The sequence below is a fragment of the Elaeis guineensis genome, chromosome 9, assembly GCF_000442705.2.
Source record: "Elaeis guineensis isolate ETL-2024a chromosome 9, EG11, whole genome shotgun sequence".
NCBI lineage: Eukaryota > Viridiplantae > Streptophyta > Magnoliopsida > Arecales > Arecaceae > Elaeis > Elaeis guineensis.
Window position 1 is genome coordinate 86798514 of NC_026001.2, and position 22635 is coordinate 86821148.

General features: G+C 43.5%; 1 protein-coding gene across 1 annotated transcript in view; it reads right to left on the bottom strand.

Moving 5' to 3' along the window:
- LOC105051146 (beta-galactosidase 15) overlaps positions 1-14685 on the bottom strand; it is a 41072-nt gene extending 26387 nt beyond the window's left edge. The window contains 4 exon segments of the mRNA XM_010931453.4: positions 10217-10283; positions 12618-12730; positions 12819-12914; positions 14405-14685. Of these exon segments, the coding sequence (XP_010929755.2) occupies positions 10217-10283; positions 12618-12730; positions 12819-12914; positions 14405-14587 (459 nt within the window). The 5' untranslated portion in view covers positions 14588-14685.
- Between the last annotated feature and the right edge of the window lie 7950 nt (positions 14686-22635).

The following is a 22635-nucleotide window of genomic DNA, read 5'->3' on the forward strand; positions in this document are numbered from 1 at the left end:
TGAGATTAACATAATATCTTTAATATCTTCTAGAGGGCTCAAAAGCACCACCTCCCAACCCCTGATCTTTGAAGGACTTTAAGTCCTTTCTACAAGAGGAAAGGCATCATTTTCCAATTATGAAAGAAATGTAATCGTATAGAGAGAGGGCTCAAAAGACCTGCCTCTTGACCCCTACTCTTTGAAGAATTTGAAGACCTTCAACAAGACCAAAGACACAATAAGCAAAGACATGATTCCCGTAGTTTCCAATTCTAGAAAAAAAAACTGCAAAGCAAAAATTTAATTTCTGAGTCATAACTTCTTTTTTTTTTTTTTTTGAGGGTATGAAAGTTCAAAAGCAATGCTTTTTTTGGGGTCAAAACTGATTGGTTTCAATCAAGACATGTCCCAAACTGACTGAGATTTTCAGATTTCAGTTATGGCCCATTTTGGTTGGTTTCAATAGTTTCATGCAAACTTCTTATTCACAGGTACATAAATTAAATTTTTATGAAAGATGTTAATCAACCACACTAAGTTGTGTTGTTTTGTCAATATCCTCAGGATCAATACATGCACTTGGAATTTTACTTGAATGATTGTATTTTGCCAAATGGCATCTTTTTTTATTGTGGTGGATGAGCTGCAATTTAATCCATTAACACATTTAGGTGGGTGTCTTTAATTATTATTGTTTCATCATGGGTATGCATGCCTTTGAAATAAAAAAATTAACAAAAAAAAAAAAACTATACACAGCATTGCAACATCTTGAGATGTGTGGCATGCCTAATTAGAAAGTGGCTATTTGTGTGGATAAGTGGATCGTATATTAGTGGAAATTGGTGATTATTGCCCTGTTTTTGTAGCACAGGTTTTATTTTCATTCGAATGTTGATCTGACTTTCAGTTGACCTAATCAGCCATTCCCTTTCTTACCTTAATGAAAATTTTGAACCGATTTGATTTTTACAGTCAATTGATTTGCCTTTATGTCTATATAGGTTTACTCTTGGTAACTGTAGTCTGACTGTTCTTTCCTGATATTGTTTGATGATCTATTTCGGAATGGAGAGCTTTCTGATAATCAATAAGGTTTCAGTATCTACATCCAAGTTACTCATTGTGAAAATTATGAAGGTGGCTTTCTTTTAGGGACGAACCTTCTTGGATGTTGTTTTGGATTTGGTCTTTGTATCGATAGGATGTCACTTTTGCCCTTGGACCAAAAGCCTGTATACTTATTAGTCCAGGAATATGTAAGGCAGTAAAAAGAGTGGGGTGGGGATCACTTGTCATTCACCGAGAAACTTGATCCCACTTTTTACTCGATGCAATGGACAGCCTTCAGGTGTGGTTAAAAAGAAATAGTTTCGAGTGCTGAGCACAGCCCACAATCAAAGATTTGTCCCAAGAACAAGAGTCGAGACTATGCATGACCCAAAAAAAAAAAAAAAATTAAAAGAAAACTCCTAGAGTCTCCTTTCCAGCTTCCTCCCACCCACCCTCTTCTTGCTGCAGTCGCTCTGGCTGTGCAACCAGCCACTGCACGTGGCAACCTCCTGGGAGGGAGGTGGTGGATCCTTGGCCGGCCTCGAAGGCAGTGGATGGGTGGGAGGAGGGCAAGAAGGAAAAGGGGCCAGAATGAAAACTCTTGGAAGAGTTTTTTATAGTTTCTAATTAATTCAAGGCGCGTTGTCTCCTTGCTTTTTCATAGCTTTCCTATGAAACTTGAGTTCCTTGATGCATGAATGTGACCTACCACATGATTCTTTTAAGCACCCGACACGTTCTTAAATTGGTAAAACTATACAGGCATGCGGTCAAAGGGCTACATCAGCATCTTGTCTGTGCAGAGACCAGATCCAAAACAAACATCCATAAAAGTCGCTCCCTGAAAGAAAGCCATCTTCACTGCATTTTTATGCAATCCTCCCATTTCCAAGAAGTCTAAGTGACACTTTTAGTGTAATTTGATTACATAAGCTGCACCTCTTGATCTAGGTAGCCTAGTTTGATGCATAACTTTATTTGCCTTAGTTTGATTATGTATATTGACTCAATTATGGGCATACATTTGAAGTTTGAAATCCTTGATCTAAATTAGCTGATCCCTGGCTTGCATATCCCTTCATTTTAGATCTGATCACCCTTTTTCCTATAGCATAATTGATATGGATATAAATTAGAGTTTTGGATCTAGTAAAATTGGCTTGATGTATTTAGTGCATTTAGCTTCAACAATCAATATAATTTAGCTTTAGTGCAAAAGCCATCCAAATTATTAAAACTATGATCCTAGTTAAATACAACAAAATGATGTTAGATAACATGCCTTGATTTCATTTACTTCTCTTTTTTATTTTATTCTGACTTTGTTGACCAAAGCTCAAAACAACCAAAACCACTGAAACTGTTGAAACTAAAACTCTTCTTAAGGGAGACCAAAACCAAATCCGAAAAAGCAAGTGTTAAAACCCCGTTCTAAAGGTTGAAAAGCAAGTCATTGATGGACCCATGGTTCGCCGTACCGGGCCAAACCGCTCGTACGGGCGTACCGAGCCGGACCGGTACTTTACCGGTCCGGTTCAGACTTTTTTTTCAAAAAATCCCCCCGAACCACACCGAACCGCTCGATTCGGTCCGGTTCGCATCCATACCGTCCAAAATCGGACGGTATGGTGGGTTCGGTACCGGTTCGGCGTGAACCGAACCGTGCCGACATCCCCACATGGAAAAAGTGGGGAGGGGGGAGGGGGGGGAGTTTTTAAATGATTGAGAGGCATTAGAGTTCTCTGAAAGTCTCAGAGAACTCCGAAGCATATGAACGTCTCAACGGAACCGTTGAGACCTCCAAAAAATTAGAAAAAAAGAAAAAAACTCCGTCAAATTACAGGAGTGGTTCAAGAAGAGGCTGATCTTTGGCCGGAGGTAAGATAATTGTTATTTTCTTAGTAAATATATATATATTTTTTTTTTTTTATTTTTGTTGTTAAAAATAGGATAAGAATGAGAAAGAATGAAAATAAGAGAAAATCCAAAATCTTGTGATTTTGATATGATTTAATTATATGTGATAGATCTTTGGAAGATCTACACGATGACATCAAAATTATTAATTTTGTTAATTATATTTTTTTAAATATTTTTATATATTTATTTATTTAAAAATTAAAAAAAAATTAGAAAAAAAATCAGAGTTTGGAAATCATGTTTAGAATGATTCAAGCTACTTAAATCTAATTTCAAATTTTTTTCAAATATTTGAAATTAAAAAATTATTTTTTTAATTATTTAAATTAAAAATTTAATTATAAAATAAAAAATATATAAAAATAGTGTTATATTTTATTAATTTAAAAATATTATTTGAAGCATATAACATATTTATTTTGAATTTATAAGTTTTAAAATAATTATTAAAATTATTTTAAAATTATATATAATTATTTTAATTATCATTAAACTATCGTGTTTTGTTATACTTGCATATTTATAAAAAAAAATTTAGAGCATGACGTTTGTTCACTTTAATTAATCAGCTATTTTATAATATATATTATTTATATAAAAATTAATAAAAAAATAAAAAATCAGAGTTAGTTTTGAAATTAGAATAATATTTAGAATGATTCAAAATAATTGAAATATTTGAATCTAACTTGAGATTTTTTTGAAATTCTTTTTATAAATATTTAAATTTTAAATAATAAAAAATATTATCAAATAAAAAATATATGTAATTAGTGTTATATTACAGTTAATTCGAAATAATTAGTATTTTTTATACTTGCAGAAATGAGTAAAAGAAAGATCCAGAGCGTGACATCGATTGGAATCATGGCGAGATGCTCTCGGCTCGACATCATTGGAGATGCAAATGGTACAACACAGAATTCAAGAGAGAAGGGATGACTAGGTTAAAGCAGCATCTGGCTGGTGGTTATCCTAATGTGTTCATGTATCGGAAATGTCCGCAAGAGATCCGACAATTGATGAAAAAGCATTTTGCTGATTCGAAAGCAGCGAAGGAAAGGGCAAAACAGAAAAAGACCGAAGTAGACCGTCGAGCTGTAGAGCCACCTTCTTATCACTCTAGAGAGTCAGAGGAAGCTTCTGCTCAAATGATGAGGAGGCACAGATTGAGGCTGCATTCAGACGAGCTAGGCGGATCAATACCACAGGAGGAGATGGCCCGGTATAGAGAGCGATTCAGACCATCATGCTATGAATCAGGATCTGGGTCAGCGACTGGTAGAGAGAATTCGAGTTAAGGAGGACTACCTCAGTCAGAGAGCCTAGTGGTAGAGGGAGCAGACGCAGCATGTCTTCTTTGTTGGGAGCTTTTGGCAGTAGGAGGAGGTCTCCAGAGATATTCCAGCAGGAACCAGCATTCAGGATTTGGATCTAGCAGTAGAGAATTGACAGTATGCTGAAAAAAATAAGAAGAAGGATATGTGGTGAGCTATTGGATCATGGTTTTATTTCAGCCATATTCCAGCAAATGCAGCAGTCAATCCTTACTACCGATCTGCTATTTCAGCCATAGAGGCTGTCGGTCAGGGTGTAGATCCTCTAGGACCTAAGGACATCTATGGTCAGCTTCTTGACAGCAACAAAGAGGATCTGCAGAGATGGATTGCTTCTTACAAAAATAAATAGCCTACATACGGTCTGACAGTGATGTGTGATGGTTGGACAGGTCCTACTAGGCGGAGCATCATTAATTTTTTGACATACTGTGATGGAGAACTATTTTTTCACAAATCAATTGATGCTTCAGATAAGATGCACGATGCCACATATATCCTTGATCTGATGGAGGAGATGATTGATTCAGTGGATAAGCAGCATGTCGTGCAGGTCATCACAGATAACGGACCACAATATAAGGCTGTCGGAGAGTTGCTGATGGAGCAGCGACCGCAGATATACTGGACCCCATATGCTGCACATTGCATTGATCTTATATTATGGATATCGAAAAAATTCGCAGGGTGCAGCAGATAGTGGAGATTGCCCAGACCATTACTAGATTCATCTACAACCACACATGGGTTTTTCATTGATGCGGATGTATACTGGGGGAGAGATCTTACGACGGGTATCACACGGTTTGCTACCAACTACATAGCACTTGATAGTCTTCTTCAAAAGAAAACAGTCCTACGTCAGATGTTTGTCAGTGCCGAGTGGCAGGAGAGCAGATATACAGGGCCGGCACTGATGGAAGTCATGTGGAGAACTTGGTGACGAGTCAGTCATTTTGACAGCGGGCTGAGAAGATAGTGAAAGCTATCAAGCCTTTATATGAGGTGCTTCGCGCCGTGGACAGCGAGAGATACCCCCAGATGGGCTTCCTATATTACATGGAGAGGAAAAGAAACAGATCAGTGAGAATGATCCCAAGCATGCTCAAGAATTCATTAACATTATTGAGCGTCGTTAGGACTATCAGATGGACAAAGATTTGCATCTAGCTGGTAAGTTTGATTCAAGAATGTTTTAAAATATTTTTTCGAAGCATGAAAATAAAAGTGTGCTTAATCAGTCTTGAAATTTATCTGCAGCTTATTACTTGAATCCGAGATTTCAGTATACTATTTCGGGGATAGATATGGATAGCGAGCTTCTTGCTGCTCTTCGCAATGTCATATATAAGATGGTGCTCGATCAAGAAATCGCGTCTTGTATCTGCAAGAGGTATGCTAGTTTAAAACAGATATAATTATTCAACTGAATTCGATCTAATATATTTATAAATAATAAATATATTTTATTTCAGACGAAACAGTTTAGAGAGGGATCAGACAGTTTTGGAGTCCCATCAGCTGTCGTAAGCAAAAAGCAGATGAATCCAGATAAATTACATATCAATAATGAGCAATATAGATTAATATGTAATTTTGCTTAATAATATCATCAAATTTGATATATAATTTTGCTTTTGTAGTTGAATGGTGGATTCATTTTGGAACGTCAGCAGAAAATTTGAGACATATGGTTGTCCGTATTTTTTCTCAGACGGTCTCTGTAGTGGCTGTAAGCATAATTAATCCACTTTCGCCCTTATCCACAACAAACAGAAAAATCGTCTGACACAAAAATACCTCAACGATCTTGTATATGTTCACTACAATATGAGGTTGAGACTAAAATGTATTCAGGAGGAAGTTCAGTTGAAGTACACTGATCCGACGCTGGATGATTATGCCGACGAGGATGACGATCTGATCATCGGATGGCTTGCAAGTCAGCAGCAGGAGCCAGAGCTTGATGAGCCAGGATCCCCTCCACGACCAACCAGTGTGGTAGCGAGGGAGATCAGGGTGGATCCAGGGCAATGGGCAGAAAAAAATATTCCACATAGGGTTCCAGCTAATCAGCCACAGTCTGAGGGGACACAAAGGACTCATTCATCACATGACTCGCTATCCGATACATTTTTTCAGAGATTCGAGCGAGAGATGTATAGACGATCCTCCCGGCAGACAGCAAGAAGGCATCCATCCTCTCAATCACAGGAAACTCAGTCACAGAGGGGCACAAAGGGAGAAAAAAAAAGACAGTTGTACATGCACCACTCTCGAGAGTACAGGAGATATCTATTCAGATACGGACACCAAGAAGAGTGATGATGATACTGGTAGTAGTAGCCATGGATCTGATGATTAGGGAAGAACTGGAGGATAGGAGACCATCGTTTATGAGACACAGCCACAAGGTGATATTCGATTCACCGATGAGTCTCAGTTTACGCATGTCACATAAGATAAGGATTATGGTGGACGAGTCGGTAGAGATCGTAGAGAACCAATTTCATATAGACGACGGACTTCTAAAGGTCGTCCAGCACATGATGCAGCTGCGGACGATCTTGCACGTGGAGTAGGGTCCATGGATGTATCTAGATCATCCTCGTATTATAGATCTTATTATCCACAGCCACCTTATGATCCATATGCATATGGTGCATCCGAGACATCATCTTCTAGTGGTTATTATCCTATACAGCCTGGAGCATCTTACGGATCAGATTTTGCTACTGGCATATTTGGATGGGCTCCTCCACAACCGTACCATCATTTCGAGGATACTTCTCAGAGTCAGAATTTTAGCAAGAGGTCTGAGATGTCTTACAATCCAGAGAAGATGCCTTATGGGATGATGAATATTCGAGAGTACGGTGCAGCTTGGCTAGAGGATTAGACTGATGTCCCTTCAGACTATATTGATGATCCAAACATCTACGAGCGTCACAGATACTCGATAAGAAATTAAATGCAGAGTACATCTTAAGGTTCGTATATCAGTTATGCGTTTTGTACTTAAATATTTAGATACATTTTAATGCGTATTTTATATATTTTTTCTTTAGTTTTAAGATGACATAATTGAAATATAATGTAAATAAATATATATTTGAAATTTTAGATCAAGAGTCTTTGTACCGCAACCTAACTCCAAATTGAACCCAAATATGTCAATAATATGCAATATAATGTCATTTTGAGGTTGTATTTATCAATTATTAACTTCAAAAATCCAAAAAAATATTTTGTATCGATACCGGACCGGTACACCTAGGCATACCATGTACCGATATGGTACGGTATCGATACCATACTGTATCGATCCGACACCGGCACACCGTCCGGTACCGATACAGCGAACCTTGGATGGATCTCATGCAAACCCGTGCTACAAGAATCAACTTCAATATCTCCTCATTGACATAACCATAGGGGTGGCAATCCCTGACCTAACTTGCCACCTCAATATACAATTGATCTGAGATAAATATATTTATATTTGGTTTAAACAAGTATGGCCCTAAACAAGTCAACCCATTTTACTTGTCTAACCCAGCTGGATCCGTTTAATATCTAAGCTGATTCAGTCCTATTTAATTGGTTCAGCACCCAGCCCATTCCAGTGTTTTGTAGAACATGGTTAAAGGCAGCCCATCCCTCCTAGTTTTGCCTCCCACAGCCCCACCTCTTGGGTCCCATCCCTCCTATGCCTCGCTTCCAAACCCCTCCCATCCCAACTTACCTCTCAAACCTTGTCTCACCTCCCATCCCACCCAAAACCTCACACCCAATCCTCTACAAACCCTCCCAAGCCCCTTCACCTTCAAAATACTCACCTCAAATCCCATCCCTTCCAAAACCACCCAATCCCCCCTAAAGATCCCGTTGGATCTACTTCCTTGCCATTAGATGTTGAGACCCAAGATCCCAATTCCTAGGAAGGATGTTAAGACCAAAGATCCCAATTCCCAACCTTGCAAGCGTCATCACCTTATTGATGAGAAGATTCACGAGAGAGCCATCCACGATGACTTCTCTACGCTACTAATTTTTTTCTACATGGTTCACGCCCTTTGTTTCCCCCATAGCCACCTTTCCCTCTAACCGCACCACTTGGCTTTTCAAGTCCAGCATTCAAAGCAAGGTTTAGGTCTTTCCCCAAATGACAATCAAGTTGAGCTACATTGCCACTCAAACCCCATAAATTCTAGAGTTAGGTTTTGGAGGAAGGGAATTTAGAGTGAGATGAAGGGGGAAGTGAGGAAATGGATTAGAAAACAAATTAGGGTAGGGCAACCCAACCCAATCTATTTATTAAGCAGGTCATGCATGTCAAGTCAAGTTACCCACCTCATAAACAAATTGGGTTTAGATCTTAATATATGATTATTTATTAAATGGATCAGACAAGGTTTGTCATACTGATTGGTACCGTATATTAACAGCTCTAGCAAAGTTGATTGTGCTGGTACCAGAGCCCGTACCGGTCCGCCGATGAAAGGCATGGTTTAGTACGCTCCCATGCCGGTCCATGTCGGGCCTGACTGACACAACAAAGAGAGAGTGGGAGAGAGGGAGAACTGGAGAGAGGAAAACGAGAGAGAGGGGGGAAGGAGAGAAAGAGAGCGGGAAAGTTAACGGTAGCCGTCGGAGGGCCGTAGAGGCCCTGGGATGATCGAAGGAGCGGGAAAGAGGAAGAATTGAGAGAGGAAAAGAGAGAGAGAGAGGGGGGAGGGAAGGAGAGGGAGAGGGCGGGGAGGCCAATGATAGCCACCGGAGGATCTTGGATGGCTGGATCTCCCTCCACAACCTCCTGTGGATCAAAATAGGGTTGCCCACTTCACTAGGTCGGCAAAACACATAATTGACCAATCGAAACAGGGGCGAGACGTAGGGAAGGAAAATCCGACCATCGTCAGCCTCCCTACTTCTCCCTCTCCTTCCCTCCCTCCCTCTCTCTCTCTCTTCCTCTCTCCAAAGGAGGGTGGAGCTCAAGCAGCCTTAGCAGCCCTCCGGGGGCCTTGGCGGCCTCCAACGGCCTCCGACAGCCTCCAATGGCCTCGAGCAACCTCCCTGACCTTTTCCTCTCCTTCCCTCCCCCCTCTCTTTTTTCCTCTCTTTCCTTCTCCCTTGCCCCATCCTTGCCGGTGTCTTGTTTCACACGTCAAAACCATCCCAATCGTCCATCGATATGGTTTGACACATCCCAAACCAGACAATTCTAATCGGTTTGGCAAACCCTGAGTTCTAGAAAGAAAGAAAAGGCCATAAGGTCATGCCCCTCAAGGCAAAAAGAATTATGATATCTCATGAAAGATCAAATTACAACCTTCTGTTCAGAAAGGCTTGGATCAAAATGAACCCAGAAGAAATGTCAAAGAAAAAATATTTGGTATACCGCATACTGGGCACTTATAATATTTCAAAAGTTCCTTGATGAAATTTTAACTCCGGACAATCACTAAAAACAAAGAATGCATATATTCACATATTAATTTAAATCTTGATTGATTCACAATTTTTCATTGCCTGAACTATTGTGAGATTTAGTATCAACATACACAGCAAAGAGTGAGTTTGATTTATTGAACAGAAAAGAAATCATTAATCAAAACATTAGGACTAGGAATGGATGATACCAGCATTTGACATAATTTCCAAATTTTCATCCTTGAACATAAGAGATTTTTAAACTAATAGAAACTATTCATATGAACATTTTTTTGGCTAAAACTGAATTGTATTAATCAGTTCGAGTTGAAAATGGTTTGAGCTTATAATGATAGTATTACTAAGCATACACTAGCATATGCAAGGAATAGTTCTAAAAGAGAATAGTGTAATCAAGCATGCAAATGATTTAAAGGAGATATAAATATAAGATGCATGTGCAACAATGTTAAGCCATCAAACCACAATACCTTGAATGGTTCATTGTCAGTTCGGAACTCTATTCCAGGGATATCACGTAACCAAACTGGAAAACCCCTATGAAAATGCATAAACACAAACAAGGTCAGACAAGAAAATATTATGCTAAGACTGTTCACAGTTTACACAATTACATCATCCACAAGAAAAGGACAGATGTAAATAGAAGCAGAAGATCAGAGAATTAGTAGAGGAAAATACTCAAGCTGTCATGGTTGCTGCCAAAGTTACATATAACTATCGCAGGATTTTAGAAGAAAACAGATCGCAAATTAGTACCAAGAAATGAGGACAAAAAGTGCCATGAGTAAAATATATTTCATTTTCATATGATGCCCTTGGAGATGTATTTAATATTTGACCAGTATGATAAAAGTATGCCTAAGGGTATAGTTTTTTGTGGGTTTATTGTAGTGATATGTAAGTACTCAAAAAGATTAACATAATTTCACAGATCTTAAGTGTATCAGATGATAATTACACCCACATCATTAATGTAATCTTTCTTTCATCACTTGGTCAAACAAAAATTTGATGAGGGTAAATAAACAGGTCCAAATTATTCTTCTCTACTTCTATTACCACCATGAAAAATAACTGCAATCTATAAATATTTTTTCTACATGCTAATTTTGTTGTCCACTATGATGACTTGATTTGCAACATGGGACGTCATTAAATCATGTGAAAGAACATAAAGAAAGGAGAAATATGATATGATGAGAGTTGCATGGAGCCAATTTCCAGTTTGAGCATTACATAAACCAGTGAGGCGAAGCAAAAATGAAAAATGTTTTCACATTGGTAATTAATGAATATAACATAGTGTACCGATAGAAGATCAAGCAACCACTAATCAACTTGAATATGTGCTACAGTCTACAATTACAGGATAAATAGAACAAACAAACCATCAAATCTGCCAATAATTTCCATCAAGCTGGAGCAATATGTCATAGAAGACCTATCTTGCAGTGAGTAATTAATAACTTGACAATTTGACATCTGCACTGCCTTGCAGATATACCAGCCTGCCTTTCCAGAAATCTGGCACATGGGATCCTCTTGCTGCCCACACAGCACAAAAGAGATGATTCACCATGTGCCAGTACAGACCAGTATTGAGTAGCGTAACAGTACTGATAGTCTGATTCCTTATAAATACTGCACACTATGGCCAGTAAGCACCAGCATTCAAATTCTTGGTCAAAACAAATGCTTGGAATGGAGTTTACAAACCTGGAGAGCGACATGTGCAATAAATAAAAGAATGGCAATATGATAAAAGTTAAACTCTAAATCTAAAGACTCATCAAAGGTCAAAACCAAAATTTCTAGCTAAACCTATGCTATTTTACTTCAAGGTCTTATTTTCTACGAACTATTGCATAAGGTTTTTACCATCACTTCTTTTGGGATCTCTTGGGCAAAATCTCAATCTAAAATCCACATTAGTTCAAGGTGTGCCAATAATATTGTCATGTAAAGGCTCACATATAGTATTAATATAATATAATACAAATTCATGTATTATAACATGTTAAAAGCGAGAAATGATAATCTATTGAAATTGAATATATTAGTTGATCGCCTCCATTAGAGAATTGTTTCATAGTTGTGAGCTTTACAACAAATGCCACACCAGTTAGATACCAAAATGAGTCTGATAATAAACAAATGCTATTTAAAGGATTATTTACTAAGTTGCGGTGATTATGTGCAAGATAAACTTCTGCATAATGTCAAAAATATGTTGTCCAACAAACCTAGAAGGAAAAAAAAATGTCATCATTATCAACATTACACACACATGCATGCAAACAAGTTAATTTTGATAGAATATCTGAACACAAGACCAACTGAAGATATGTGTTAAAAAATAATATTTAAATAATAGCTTGGGATAAGAAATAAGAATGACAATACAGCTTGTCTCATATTGAAATTTATCAAAGAACATATAACGTGGATATGAAAAAAGAATTTGCATCAAAAAAGTGTTGCTGATGTTATGATATTGCTCTTCCTAATATTCCATGTTTAGCAAAATTCTTCTGATAAATTATGATTTGTCTTTTCCACAGACTTTGCATGTTCAACATTTTTGCAACAGATAAATTCAGTAACCAGTAACCACTGCAGAAATAGTGCATTACTGCGATAATATAATGAAACCAAATGTTCATATTTAAAGCTTCAAATAAAGCTGAATCTTTCAAACCAACAACCAGAGCTTTGGAAGAATTTTCATGTCAACAGAGCAAAGGAAATACGTAAAGTTGCTTTAAATATGTACAACTTAAATGCATACATGAGTGTTAGCTTTAAGATGAAATTTAAGCTTGAGCAAAATACGACAAAGATGTGTTGTTAGAGAGGAGAAGGAGAGACCCAAAATTCCATTCAGCACAGACATAAGGACCAATACGGAGATGAAGATATAGCCCTTGGGATCCAATCAACTTCGCAAACTTCACAATATCATATCTTCCTTCAAAGTTATACTGGAAGAAAATATCAAATGTAAGAATAAGTTAGCCCAAGATCATCATGCAAAAATGCAATATATGGCACCCAAAAAGTGAACAATACCTGACCTCTAGTTGGCTCATGCCCATTCCAAAATACATAAGTTTGTACGACATCTGCCCCACCCTCCTTGCTCTTAGCAATCAGACCGGGCCACATCTGATATCATTTAAAATGTACAAGACTCAGAGAACTCAAAATGATTCTCAAGTTGGAAATGCAAGAGTTTTACTAACCTGTAACTAATATTATATGACATAAAACCAGAAGAACAAAGATCAAATAAACAAAATATAAGGTTATTTACCAAACATGACAGCAGGACCAGGCAAATGATGGAAGTCTGACATGATCAGTGCCAAAAGATGGTCTAATGAAGGAACCTTCACAGAATCATTTTCTACTTTTTTCTTTCTTCCCCCCACAACACCCCCCCCCCCCTCTTTTCTTTTGTACTTGGAAAGGTTGATGATTCAACTATATACTGGTATAAGGATAGCGCCCTCTTCTTCAAGATAGGAGATGGAGGTCAGAAGTAATTTAAGATGGATGAGAGCCCAAAGGAAAGCTCAATCTGCGCACCACATTACCAACTGGCTTATCTTAGCTGGTTGGCACCTCTCTCTCCGCAGCTGAAAGTCCCAAGTTCAACTCAAAATGCTGACACTCCTGCTGTATTACCCAAAAAGAAGGGACTTTGAGCTTAGTCCCTCGCAGGACCGCATACATGTTTTCATTAAAAGATGGATAAAATTTCAGTTATGGAGAATGAAGAAAAAGGATTCCACAGATCCAAATTTATGAAGACTTGAAATATTGGGAATAGATTTTCCAGCTTCAATGCTACGTCGCTTGGACATGCATCCTAAAGCAGCTGCAGTGAATGACAGTCGTTGTTGGACTACTCGAATTGATCTTGGGCGACTATCCTTGTTGACCTCTTCCTGTGATGGATGCAAGGTGTGCAGATACGTACAGTGCTAGCTCTTGTTCCAGGAAGCCCAAGAAACAGAGATTTCCTTCTCTTAGCTATTCAAAAATCCTAAAGTAGTTAGATTTTCTCCCCAGGATTGCTACCACGGTTTGTGCATGGTAAGAATGTTTCCTCCTTGGTTTGCTAATGGACCATGAAGGAAAAATACATCCATATTACTGCAAATAACTTGTGCACCTTGTGTACTGCAGCAGGGCATATTTTTACCTGAAGATCTGATATTTGAGGTTGACCTTTACAAGATATTGAAGAATGTTCTCACTTGCAACATCACCTTTTAATTTTTATAAAACAACCTCCACCGTGCCCACCAATCTTAACTACACTGCCATTAAATTATTGCCCCCGCTCGAGAATTACCTTCTAACTTCCATTTCTATCGCACCAATCTTTACTCTTCCCTATATTAACCTCCGAAAATGTACAAGGAGGATTCAGACATTAAAGCTGAGACCTTTCTCGAGAAATTAGCAACAACGCAGCACAGAACAATGAATTCTAATGAGTACCACATAAAAAAAAACCAACAAAAAATTTAAAGATTCACTAGAATATGTTCCACTCCATCAACGTATTCAATTTTGATCATGCACAAGAAGTTCCAAACAATCGGTAAAAATTCTGGACACTGGGATGGAGGCAATGGAGACAATACCTCGGGTGTGGCTCGAGGGTAGTGGATTCCAGCTGAGATGAGCATCCGGCGCTTGCCGCCGATGAGGAGAGCGCGGTGATCGTAGCTCACGTTGAAGGGCTCGAAGAAAGCGGCGGAAACCACCGCCAGCAGCACCGCCACCGCGACGGCGAAGAGCCCATGGCCGCTACGAAACCCTAACATCTATCCTTCGGCTTTCGGCTCTTCTCTTCTTCGAAGAACCGATCGGAAGCGAGAGAGGAATTTTTATAGAGAAAAAGATAAGATCGGAGAAGAGCTTGGAGACGCTCGGCCGAGTGAAAGAGACCGAGTACCAGTTGACGGGATTTTGTGGGAAATTTGATTAGAAACGGAGGTTAGTTTTGGAATCGAGGAGGAATATCTTTGCATAAAACTCCTTGAGTAGTTCGAATTTTCTGATGCGCTCCACATTGTGTTGACCGTTTGCGTTGGCAGTGAAATTGTAAATAAATCCTTCGATAATAAATTTGGACTTCCATTCCCGACTAACCTATCTTTTGAGAGAGAGTGAGAGGGAGAGAAAAATAAAAGTGATGGTGGTCTTGGTAGCTGAAAAGAAAAAGATGAGGCCAATCTGTGGGCAGGTGAGATTAATGTTGTAGGATTTGATGCCTTTCTTGCACTCTCACGACTTTAAGTGCTCGTCTTTATTGGGCTTTTCTACTTCGATTTGGGAGGTAAACATTAGATTCTTGATTACTCTCATTTTTTGAATAATTTGTCGATGATTTTTTAGTTTTTGACTGATCTTGAGTGGAATCTTGGTGTTGCGTCCAATCCTCCCATTGTCCGATCGTCGGTGTCGCGCACCTATAAGAAAAATCTTCACAGACCGAAAATGCCTCCGACGGGGACCTTCCGACGGTCAAGTCAGAGAGGAGACTAGACAACAGTGAAAAATCAGAGGCTCAGCGGGGGAGAGAGAGAGAGAGGGAGAGCTCAAGAGCTTAAAGGTACCTCAGAGAGCTTGAGAAAGCTTGCTCCTAAAAACTTACCAAGACTGTTGCCTTACCCCATTTTATAGTAAAATGTAGTATGGTCCCGTCATTAATGGTGCAGACAACTAGGGAGTTGTCAAATCGTCGAGAGCTGTCAAATCATCGTGGGTTGTCAAGTCACTGGGATTAATCCATGTCCTTGACAGGACAATGCCCCAGGACGGCCATACCGCATGTCCCTAACAGGACAACTGCCCATAGAGATCATACGGCGTTTGGGTGGGCTGGCCGACTATATGTCAGTATTCGACTGTCGGAATGTCGGGTGATGATCCGAAGACACCGTCGGCTGGTCTGGTGCCTTGTGAAAGTCGGACGTTGGCTGCCACCCCCGACAGTGAGTCGGTGATTTGGACTCAACCGCTTGGCCAGTCGGGAACAATATGAGTCTGTTCGGCCGACATATCTTCGGTCGGATATCGTCGGCAGCCATCGTCAGAGTCGTCCGTCGGTCCGGTCGGTAAAGTCGGGCGTCGATCGGACCGGTCCGAGGGTAAGTCGGCGTACAGGGGTCGGTCGGTATATCCCAACAGTTGCCCCCCCACTCCTGAGTCAGATGTCATATTGGCCCGCGTTTCCACGTCAACGACGGCTTTCAGGCAAAAGGAGTGGTTTCCCATCGTGTCATGCTCTGACTCTAGCGACCGTACCAACGAGCGATCCGATGTCGGACGTCCCATTGGGAACGCAAACCACCGTCTCCTTGGGAATATGAACCGCCGTCTCCTTGGGAATGTGAACCGTCATCTGCTTGGGAATGTGAACCACCGTTTCCTTGGGAATGCGAACCGCCGTCGGTTAATGAATTTCGAGACGCAGTTTTCCCGCCATGTGTCAGGGGGCTATTGGGTCGGAACCGTTCATGCGGATGGAGGCGACGTGACTCGATCTGGGGATAGGTGCGTCGAACCGTCGGACCGAGGAAGGGCCCAGGCACTGCCACGTGTCGACATCTGAAAAATCCTCGTTCGGCGCGCTTTCATCTCGACCGTCGAAGGGTCTTATATATATGTGGCCACTTACATCCAAAACTTCACTTTCTGCTGCAAATTTGCTCCTGGCGCTGAGGCCCTGTCGAGTTGTCTCCTAATTTCAGGTAGTTGCTTCCGTCCTCTTCCTTTGAAAGCTCTTTTCGAAATTTTTTCCATTCTTGTCTCCTTACATCCCTTCTCCTTTGGCATTTTTCTCTGTGTTCTCCTTTTTGGGGCTAGCGCTATGGCTAGAACCTCTCCACGAGGAAGTCCGTCGGGGAACCCGACCGACGATTCTCGATCAACCCCGGAGGTGGAGGTATCTTCACTTTCGGGGGCAAACGTCGAACGGCTCAAGGAGCAGTACGGTATCCCGGAGCAGTTCGAACTCTTCGCCCCTGGAGCTGAGGGTCGGGTTAATAACCCGCCTCTGGGCAAGGTGGCCTTTTATGTCGAGGACTTTCGGGCAGGTCTTCGCTTCTCGATTTCGGAGTTCGTCCGAAACGTCTTGAATTATTACGGGCTTTGCCCAGTGCAACTGGCGTCGAACTCAGTCGGTTAATAATTAGTTTTGCTCTGTTGTATCGATTTTTGCTGATCTATCCTCGTATCTTTCTCTTTCGGGCGTTCTTCATCCTCCGACCCCACCCGAAAGACCGAGGGTGGTGGTTCTTCAATCTCCGGAAGGGTCTTTCATCCATTATCGATCTTCCATCGTCGATCCACGGATGGAAGAACCAATTTTTCTTTGCTTCTTCTTCGCTGCCTTGGGGGTTCCCTTCTCGCTGGGGCGACCCTCGGACTCCGTCGAACAAAAACAGTCGGGTGGAGGCTGGAGACCGAGAGGACTTTCACCGACTGAAGGATGTGTCGGTGCCAAAGCAGAGGGAGCTCGTCACCGAGCAAGCTCTGTACGACGCCGGCCTGAGTTCGGTTCTCCGTCTAGGTACAGTTTGGTCTGCCGGCCACTTTTTATCTTTTTTATCTGTCTTCGGACTTGTGCTAATCTTTTATTGAAATTACAGGCATGCCACCGAGAGTGAGACTGACAAATGCCGACATTTAGCAACATGCGGTGAGGAAGAGGCCGGCGTCTGGAGCCGGACCTTCGCGGCCTCCCAAGAGGCCTCAGATATCATCACCGACCGACATTGCATCGGCGGCAGCGCAGTCCGACACCGAACGTACGTCGGACTATGAGCCGATCATCGCCCTGTCGGTGTCGACAGTGCCACCCGAGGCGCCGTCCGAGGAAGGGGCAGCTGAGGAAGCAGTCGAAGGAGTGTCGGCTCCCCCACCCACAGAAGAGGTTCGAGCCGAAGTACGTGAGCACGAATGACCCACGACGGCCCCCGTCGCACCCTCGGGAGGGATCCAGTCGAGCTCGAGCTTCCCGTCTCTCTCCGACCTCCAAGCCTGGGCGACCGACCAGGGGAAGGCACCGATGGCGCCGACGAACGACACAAGGTCGGCGGGCCGCGTCGCGTCGTCCGACGTTCAGGTTCTCGAAGGAGCGTCGGCCCTGACCAGCCACAATTTGGCTAGGAGGTTGTGTCAGGCAACCATTCTCCCGACCGACCGGGAGCTCTTGAAGGGTCAGCCGGTGTCCGACATGCTTTCTTCCTTTTATCCGATCATGATTCAGGTGAGCACTTCTTCTTTTCCTTTCCCCTTCATTGTTATTTTTATCATTTTATTTTTCTGATGATCGGCCTTCTATTTGCAGATGATCTACAGCATGTCCGAGCTGGAGACCGGGTACCGGAGGTTCGGCGACGTCCGGACGGCCTGGAAGAATCGGGGCCGAAACCGCCGAAGCGGAGAAGGCGATGCTGGTGGACCAGCTGAAGTTGTCGATCGACCGTGAGGCTAGGCTCGAGGAGGAGATCTCCCGACTCACCAACGGCCTAGCCACCTCGGAGGCCGAACTTTAGTCGGCTCGCGAGCAGATCCAGCGCAAGATCCGCTCCGTTCACCGACTGCGACGTGAGTGGGATGACTGTGTTAGGGAGCTCGAGGTCGAGCGTGAATAGCTTCGGTTTAGCCTAGAGAGCCTGGCTAAGGTCGAGGAGAACTTGTCCTTCGCCCAAGCCGATGCCGACATAGCGAAGGCAGAGGCGGAGTCAGCCAAGGTGGTGCTGAGTCGGGCGGTGGAGGACTTTCGTGGCTCGAACGAGTACCGGGAGGAGCTTCTCGAGAGTGGCTTCACCTCCTATCGGGTGGGGTACGAGGATGCCCGGGATGCGATTCAGAGTCTGCACCCGGAGCTCGACCTGAGCGGCATCGTCCCTCCAGGGTCAGAGGATCAAGCCGCAGAGGAGGAGGCCGACCCACTACCGACGGGATGAGTTATCGAAGGTGAGGCAACTCCAACCTTCGGTCCATCCCCGACCCGAGCAGGCACACCGATTGTTCCCGAACTCTCCCTGGTGCAAAAAGTCGACTCCAACTAATAGTCAGAGTGTCCACCCAGTTATCTTTGTATACTTTGGCTTTTGTTTTGTTTTTGATATCTGTGATCGGGCTTCACCCCAATTTTGTAATCGGACTTCGGTCCAATTTTGTAAGTCACTTCAACTTAACAAAATCAAAGACTTTTCAAACTTTCTCCTACGTGCGGTTCAAAGTGTTTGATTTGCCAAGCCATTCCTAAGAGTATAGGTCGTAGCTTCGACATACCTCATAGAATGTTCGATAGGATCTAGCGTAGCTGATCAAAGTAGTCAGTAGCGTGCGTCGTGCTAAGGGCAGCGCAAGCCCCGATCGCCGACCAACATCCCAAACGTGATACGGATAGCGTAGGATCTGATGGTTGAGAACCGTACCGATTGTAGGTTGAGTGTCCGCCGCCCGGACCTTGGTCGGGCGTGCACGTCGGATCGGGTGTCAGTCGATCCCTGAACGCAGCTTATCGACACGATCATTCCGTAGAGTTTGATAATCGAGTAGTGTCTAACGTATTCGGATAGGATAACGATGACAAGTCGAGTATCCGTTGTTCGACCCTTGGTCGGGCATGCACGTCGGGACGTATGATAAACGGTGGCAAGCTGAATATCCTTCGATCGGTCGTGACCAAGTCAGTGTGTCGTAAGTCGAATACCCATTGTCCGGACCTTGGTCGGACGGGTACATCACGGTGCATGATAAACGGTGGCAAGCCGAATATCCTTCGATCGATCGTAATCAAGTCGGCATGTCGTAAGTCGAATACCTGTTGCCCGGACCTTGGTCGGGTGGGTACGTCGCGATCGTCTTGATGTTTTGTCCTTCTTAGTCGAAGCTAAGTCGACAAGTTAGCCAGCCGCGTTGCTCGAGAGTCGACTGTGGAAGGAGCGCGGCTTCAACTTAGAGAGGTTTCATCGCCAGAGCTTGCCTTCCGTTAGTGTAGACAGAATGGTTCTCGTAAGAGTCATGTGTCATCGGCGATCGAGCCGTAGATTCGGCGTAGAGTCGTAGACTCGATGTAAAGTCGACGATCGAGTCGTAGACTTGGCGTAGGGTCGTAGACTCGACGTAGAGTCGTAGACTCGACGATCAGCGATCGAGCCATCGGTTTGACGATCGACGATCGAGTCGTAGATTCGGCGATCGACGATCGAGCCGTAGATTCGATGATCGACGATCGAGCCATAGATTCGACGATCGACGATCGCACCATCGGTTCGATGATCGATGATCGAACCACATTCGGGCCACGTTGGTCGAGGCCCTTTGCCTTCAGAGGTGGAGGCCGTCATAGATATTTCGCTCTTTCGATCTCCATCAGGATCTGCGCACGAGAAGCGGAGAGAGGGGTGTAGGAGTCATACCTGCGATGCGTCGGTCTCAGACTCCATCGTCGGGGCAAGACCCATCTATCGGTGGGGCCTGCTGGGTTTAGCAGGAGTCCGATTTTTCTCCCACTTCTCCTTTTGGCCCGTGCCCTCGGTCAGGCACCGATCGAAAGTTGCTTCATCTGCGTGCATATATTTATACGCGTGCTCCAGCAATTCGGCATACGTCTGGGGGAGGATCTTGTCCAAGGAATATGTGAATCGGGACCCCCTTAGCCCCCTCTTCATGGTCGAGATAGCCATGTCTTCATTGAGGTTCCGGATCTCAAGTGTGGCCACATTGAATCGGGTCACAAAGTGTCGGAGTATCTCATTTTTTCCCTACTTGAGGGAGAAAAGACTGTCCGAGGTTCATGGCGGCTTTCGGCTGGTGCTGAAACGGGCCACGAAAGAATGCTCGAGCTGCCCGAAGGAGTGGATACATCCTGAGCGGAGGCCAGAGTACCAGGCCCTGGCAACTCTACGGAGTGTGGCGGGGAAGCCGATGCAGAGGAGGGCGTCGGTTGCCCCTTGAATTGTTATGAGAGCCTTGTAGCTCTCCAGATGGTCAACTGGGTCGGTGGAGCCATCGTCAGACTCCACGTGGGGCATCTTGAACCGATTAGGGATCGGTTTATCGAGGACAAATCGAGAGAGAGGTTGGGTGGTCCGGAAGTCGACGTCGTTCGAAGACTTCTGACTATCCGCCTAGAGTTGGGCAAGCCGGCGGTCGATTTCTTCGAACTTACGTTCATAGTCGTCCAACCGTCGGTGTTGTAAAACCCCAAGGGTCGATCCTCCCGACGAACTTGAGAGTGAGGCGGACGGTGTCTGTGGCCGCTTCTTCTTCCTTACCCGCTCCAGTTGGGAAGGAGAAGGACGTCGAGACCGGTGGGTGTCGCACTGTGGCCGCCTCGCCCCTTCTCGGTGGGAGTGCTGAGATGGTTGCTCTTGAGGAGGAGATGGAAGTTGATGCGGATGTCGGCGGCTGCTTCTGGACGGTATAGGGTGCGCCGTCGGTTGTTCTGCCGGCGGTTGCGGCAACTAAGTCGGTTGCTGTTAGAGGTTTTTGACCGCATCCGTCAGAACGATTATTTGCTACACGATCGCCGTGATTTGCCCCTCCGTAGTTACCACCAGATGCGGAGAGCTGGGTTCCGCCATGGAAGGTGAAGGAGGGGCCTCTTCCCGACGGAAAGAGCACCCCACCGACCCAATAGCTCTCGATCGCTGAGCCCTGGTTTTCATTTTCTCGAGAGATTTCTTCAAGCTCTGTGGAGCTCGCTGGCTTATCTCTGTCGAAAACTCCCCTACCTGGCGTGCCAAATTTGTTGCGGTCAATCCCCCTGTCGTCCGATCGTCGGTGTCGCACACCTGCAAGAAAAGTCCTCACAGACTGAAGATGCCTCTGGTGGGAACCCTCCGACGGTCAAGTCAGAGAGGAGACTAGGCAACAGTAGAAAATCAGGGGCTCAGTGGGGGAGAGAGAGAGGGAGAGCTCAAGAGCTTAAAGGCACCTCAGAGAGCTTGAGAAAGCTTGCTCCCAAAAACTTACCAAGACTGTTGCCTTACCCCATTTTATAGTAGAATGCGGTATGGTCCCGTCATTAATGGTGCAGACAACTGGAGAGTTATCAAATCGCCGGAGGCTGTCAAATCACCGTGGGTTGTCAAGTCACTAGGATTAATCCATGTCCTTAGCAGGACAATGTCCCAGGACGGTCATACCGCATGTCCTTGACAGGACAACTGCCCATAGCAGTCGTACGGCGTTTGGGTGGGCTGGCTGACAATATGTCAGTATTCGGCTATTGGGACGTCGGGTGATAACCCGGAGATACCGTCAGCTGGTCTGGTGCCTTGCGGAAGTCGGACGTCGGCTGCCACCCCCGACAGTGAGTCGGTGATTTGGACTCGGCCGCTTGACCGGTCGGGAACAGTATGAGTCTGTTCGACCGACATATCTTCGGCCGGATATCGTCGGTAGTCATTGTCGGAGTCGTCCGTCAGTTCGGTCGGTAGAGTCGGGCGTCGGTCGGACCGGTCCGAGGGTAAGTCGGCGTACAGGAGTCGGTCGGTATATCCCAACACTTGAAAAAAAAAATCTTTAATAGATCTGCAATTTTAGATTTTTTTTGTCATATTTTTAGAAAAATTATCGAGGTTCGAAATTTGTGGCCGGTGATATTTGAATTTTAAAATTTTTAACCATTTTGATAATATTTTAGAGATTTTTTGGATGAATCTTCATAAAGATCTTGACTTTTTTCTTGGATTGATGGAGAAAATCTCTTCAACATTTGTTTTCGGGTTTTAGCACCACTCTTAGTTTAGATATTTGTTGCAAGCTAATAGTCTTGATGGAGGACAATTGTCATTCAATTAGTTAATTAACACAAGTTGGTTTTTTAGCCTTGTATGCTCGA